Below are 5135 nucleotides of genomic sequence, written 5' to 3'. Positions count from 1 at the left end.
AGGTGCGCGGGGTCACCGATATTACCGGACATGAGTAGGCAGGGACGTGACTTGTTTGAAACGAGCCTGGAAAAGCACGCGCGAGCATAAAACCCCCATCCCTGTCCCCAAAAGCAGACTCGGGGAAAAGGAACCAAGAACTCAAACGCACTGAGCTATGTGGCGACGTTTATGGCAAAACCTCGCTCTCTGCGGTCAATCCCAAGGTTACCGAAACTCCAGCTGCAGAAAGCGCGCATGGCCATGGGGGACACTCCTGACCGCCTTAAGGAAGGCCGAGTCTTGGGAGCGCATTGACTCCGCCCCGTCACCCGGCGATTGGCGCTCCTGGCCGAGGGCGGAGACCGAGTCCGCGCTGTATAAATATTCATGAGCCGGCCGGGCGGCGCGAGCCGGGCCGGAGCCGGGAAGTTGGGTGAAGGGCGCTGCTCCCGCCGAGGAGGAGGAGGAGGAGGAGAAGGAGGCGGCGGCGGCGGCGGCGGCGCGGAGGCGGTGGCGGCTGGGCGCGGGCTGCGCCGCTCAGGTGTCTACTCCTCCTTCTTGGTCTGGATTTGGTTTTGTGTCTAGCAAGAAGGGGTCTGCCTACACCTCGCCCGATTGCCGGCCGGAGCGCGGAGCGGACTTTTACCGGAGGCGGAGTCTGTCAGTCCCGGAGGTGGACAGACTGACCGACGTCGGAGAAAGAGGGCGGCGGCCTCTGCGGAGGCGGGTCCCGAACTCCGGCAGCAGAGCTGCGCAGCTTTGGGGGCGAGCATGAGTCCCCGGGGACAGAAAGGGGGCTGCAGGGGTTGACCCGGCGCGGGGAGCGGCCTGGCCCAGCCATCTTGACTGCGCACCGCGGCCCGAAAGGAAACTTGCCGTGCCGCCGCCCTCTGTGTCCGGCAAAGTCACCTCACCGTCGCCGGCGCCTCGTGGAGAAGTGGCCGGGCGCGCGGGAGAGAAAGCGAGCGAAAGAGGGACGATGAGCCGGGGACCAGCCACTGTGCTGCGAGAGGGCTGAGTTCGACCGGGAGTCAGCACGGCAGACTCTCGGGGACTGTGGTGCACGCCTGCAGAACCCTCACCGCCGGTGCCCAGGCTTCGGACCCCGCTGTGCGGACGCGTCCCGAGAAGGGACTAGGTTATCTGCAGACAACCTTTCCGGGAGAGGCAGGAGAGAGACCAACAGGGCACCCGATTTACCCTTCCCCGGCTCCCTAGCCGAATCTCCCGGCGCCCCTCCGCGCGCCGCCTGGAGGGCGAGGGCGCGGGGCCGCGGCGCGCAGCATGGAGTGGGGTTACCTGTTGGAAGTGACCTCGTTGCTCGCCGCCTTGGCGCTGTTGCAGCGCTCCAGCGGCGCGGCGGCTGCCTCCGCCAAGGAGCTGGCGTGCCAAGAGATTACCGTGCCGCTTTGCAAAGGCATCGGCTACAACTACACGTACATGCCCAACCAGTTCAACCACGACACGCAGGACGAGGCGGGCCTGGAGGTGCACCAGTTCTGGCCCCTGGTAGAGATCCAGTGCTCGCCGGACCTCAAGTTCTTCCTGTGCAGCATGTACACGCCCATCTGCCTGGAGGACTACAAGAAGCCCCTGCCTCCTTGCCGCTCGGTATGCGAGCGCGCCAAGGCCGGCTGCGCACCCCTCATGCGCCAGTACGGCTTCGCGTGGCCCGACCGCATGCGCTGCGACCGGCTGCCGGAGCAGGGCAACCCCGACACGCTGTGCATGGACTACAACCGCACGGACCTCACCACAGCCGCACCCAGTCCGCCTCGCCGCCTGCCGCCGCCGCCTCCGGGTGAGCAGCCGCCCTCTGGCAGCGGCCACGGCCGCCCGCCGGGGGCCAGGCCCCCGTCCCGCGGTAGGGGCGGTGGCGGCGGGGACGCAGCGGCGCCCCCCACGCGCGGCGGCGGCGGCGGGAAGGCGCGGCCCCCTGGCGGCGGCTCAGCGCCCTGCGAGCCCGGCTGCCAGTGCCGCGCGCCCATGGTGAGCGTGTCCAGCGAGCGGCACCCGCTCTACAACCGCGTCAAGACCGGCCAGATCGCCAATTGCGCGCTGCCCTGCCACAACCCCTTCTTCAGCCAGGACGAACGCGCCTTCACCGTCTTCTGGATCGGCCTGTGGTCTGTGCTGTGCTTCGTGTCCACCTTCGCCACCGTCTCCACCTTCCTCATCGACATGGAACGCTTCAAGTATCCCGAGCGGCCCATTATCTTTCTTTCGGCCTGCTACCTCTTCGTGTCCGTCGGCTACCTGGTACGCCTGGTGGCTGGCCACGAGAAGGTGGCGTGCAGCGGCGGCGCGCCGGGAGCGGGCGGCACGGCGGGAGCGGGCGGGGCGGCGGCGGCGGCGGCGGCGGGCGCGGGCGCGGCGGGCGCGGGAGCAGGCGGCCCAGGCGGGCGCAGCGAGTACGAGGAGCTGGGCGCTGTGGAGCAGCACGTGCGCTACGAGACCACCGGCCCGGCGCTGTGCACCGTGGTCTTCTTGCTCGTCTACTTCTTCGGCATGGCCAGCTCCATCTGGTGGGTGATCCTGTCGCTCACGTGGTTCCTGGCGGCGGGCATGAAATGGGGCAACGAGGCCATCGCCGGCTACTCGCAGTACTTCCACCTGGCCGCGTGGCTCGTGCCCAGCGTCAAGTCTATCGCCGTGCTGGCGCTCAGCTCCGTGGACGGCGACCCGGTGGCTGGCATCTGTTACGTGGGCAACCAGAGCCTCGACAACTTGCGCGGCTTCGTGCTGGCGCCGCTCGTCATCTACCTCTTCATTGGCACCATGTTCCTACTGGCCGGCTTCGTGTCGCTCTTCCGTATCCGCTCGGTTATCAAGCAGCAGGGCGGCCCCACCAAGACGCACAAACTGGAGAAGCTCATGATCCGCCTGGGTCTCTTCACCGTGCTCTACACCGTGCCCGCCGCCGTCGTGGTCGCCTGCCTCTTCTATGAGCAGCACAACCGTCCGCGCTGGGAGGCCACGCACAACTGCCCGTGCCTACGGGACCTGCAGCCAGACCAGGCGCGCCGGCCCGACTACGCTGTCTTCATGCTCAAGTACTTCATGTGCCTCGTGGTGGGCATCACCTCGGGCGTGTGGGTCTGGTCTGGCAAGACGCTCGAGTCGTGGCGTGCCCTGTGCACCCGCTGCTGCTGGGCCAGCAAGGGCGCCACGGGGGGCGGGGGCGCGGGCGCCGCGGCCGCGGGGGGCGCCGGGGGACCCGGGGGTGGTGGGGGCGTGGGGTCTGGTGGGGGCGGGGGTCCGGGCGGTGGGGCGGGATCCCTCTACAGCGACGTCAGCACCGGCCTGACGTGGCGATCTGGCACGGCCAGCTCCGTGTCTTATCCAAAGCAGATGCCGTTATCCCAGGTCTGAGTGGAGGGGAGGGGGCACCCGGAAGGAATGGGGAGGGGGGCGAGGAAACCAATTGCAGCGAAGGGACCCTCGAAGGGCTGAGGTTCCCACCCCTTCACCGTGTTGATTGCTATTAGCATGATAATGAACTCTTAATGGTATCCATTAGCTGGGACTTAAATGACTCGCTTAGAACAAAGTACCTGGCATTGAAGGCTCCCAGACCCAGCCCCCTTTCCTCCATTGATATGCGAGGAGCTCCTCCCGCCAGGCGTTAATCTCTGTTGGCAGAGGAGGGTGGACTCTGCTGCGTTTCAGAACGCAAGGTTTGGAGCCCTCGCTGGTTGCCATTTGCTGAGCTTGAAGCCAGATCTACAGATTTCACCTGAGGGACCTATTTTTCTCCCTCGACTGTCCTACGTAAACTCTTACTCCTAACATATTCTAGAGGAGGGATGACCGCGACCTAATGGAATTGCACGGTTTGGGTATTCTTAATGACCAGGCAAATGCCTTAAATAAACAAACAAGAAATGTCTTAATTATACACCCCAAGTAAATACGGGTTTCTTACATTAGAGGATGTATTTATATAATTATTTGTTAAATTGTAAAAATGTGTAAAATATGTACATATCCAAAGATATACAGTCTGTACATTTTTTGTAAAAAGTTTAGAGGCCACCCCTGTAAGAACAAATATAAGTATTCTATTTTGTCAATAAAAATGACTTTTGATAAATGATTTAAGCATCACCCTTTCCCCCTGCCTCTTCTAAGCTGTTACCTTTAAAGTGCTTGCTAAGGACGCATTGAAAAAAATGGACATTTTCTGGTTTCTCATTCTGTACACTGACCTTAGGCATGGAGAAAATGACCTGTTAAACTCTAGTTCTTAAGTTGTTAGCAAAGTAAATATCATTGTTGAACTGAAATCAAAATTGAGTTTTTGCACCTTCCCAAAAGATGGTGTTTTTCATGGTAGCCTTTTCCTCATCCATGGATAACAACACTCCTCTTAGTATATGTAAATGGAACTTTTGCAAGGCAACAATTGCACTCAGGCCTTGTTAATTTATCTTGTACAATATCACTAAAAGCTTCAAAACCCCACATTTATTTCTTGGTGTCCCTGATTTTGAAAGCACCTGGGTTTTCAGGGACTGAACACACTGCTGAAGTGTAGAGGTTAATGTTTTAAACCACAGATCACACTTTACAGTGTAAGTCACTTGACTATCTGGTAGTGGAGCAGGCGCTCTTTAATGGATTAGACTAACGGGTTAACATCTTAATAACCTTCCAGGCTTGTGTATATCAAATGTGCTGCTTTTCCTGGAGAAAAAGCTATTGTTCCTCTGTCAAGACTAAGCTAATTTATTTGAGCAGAAGGCTGTTGAATTAGCAGAAGAATGCTTTGGCAATTGTTGAACTTTTTACCTGTCTGCCCAGTGGCCCAGCACATCATTCCTTTAAGAGGAGCTAAATGAATAGGGTTAATCTGTAGGGAACTTGGTCTTTTGAGTTTGAAAAACTTTGATCTTTTCTCCTCTCCAAATGTGCTGTATAGTCTGAAGTTTCTTTCCCTGCTGCCCGGCTCCTCTTGGTGCAGACCAATTGGCCACCGCGGAGCCTTAAAGTTCTTCCATTAAAGGGATGTGGGACTTTTACTTTAAAAAGGAGAGAGAGCGAGGGAGAGGAAGACTTGTAACAGTTAGTGAAGACCAGAGGCACAAGTGCGCTCAGCCTTTTAAACAGCTTTTCCCGGCATTGTTAGCCAGCCTGCAGGCAGCTAGGCATGG

General features: G+C 59.3%; 1 protein-coding gene across 1 annotated transcript; it reads left to right on the top strand.

The window, feature by feature from the left end:
- Positions 1-385: 385 nt before the first annotated feature.
- Positions 386-4089, top strand: FZD8 (frizzled class receptor 8). Its single transcript, XM_032837794.1, has one exon. It carries the CDS (start codon positions 1267-1269, stop codon positions 3352-3354), a length of 2088 nt encoding a protein of 695 aa, XP_032693685.1. The 5' UTR covers positions 386-1266; the 3' UTR covers positions 3355-4089.
- Positions 4090-5135: the final 1046 nt, after the last annotated feature.

The sequence above is a fragment of the Lontra canadensis genome, unplaced genomic scaffold, assembly GCF_010015895.1.
Source record: "Lontra canadensis isolate GAN:19392208 unplaced genomic scaffold, GSC_riverotter_1.0 scaffold100, whole genome shotgun sequence".
NCBI classification, from domain to species: Eukaryota; Metazoa; Chordata; class Mammalia; order Carnivora; family Mustelidae; genus Lontra; species Lontra canadensis.
The sequence above is the reverse complement of the archived record's forward strand: the minus strand, read 5'-3'. Positions and strand labels throughout refer to the sequence as shown.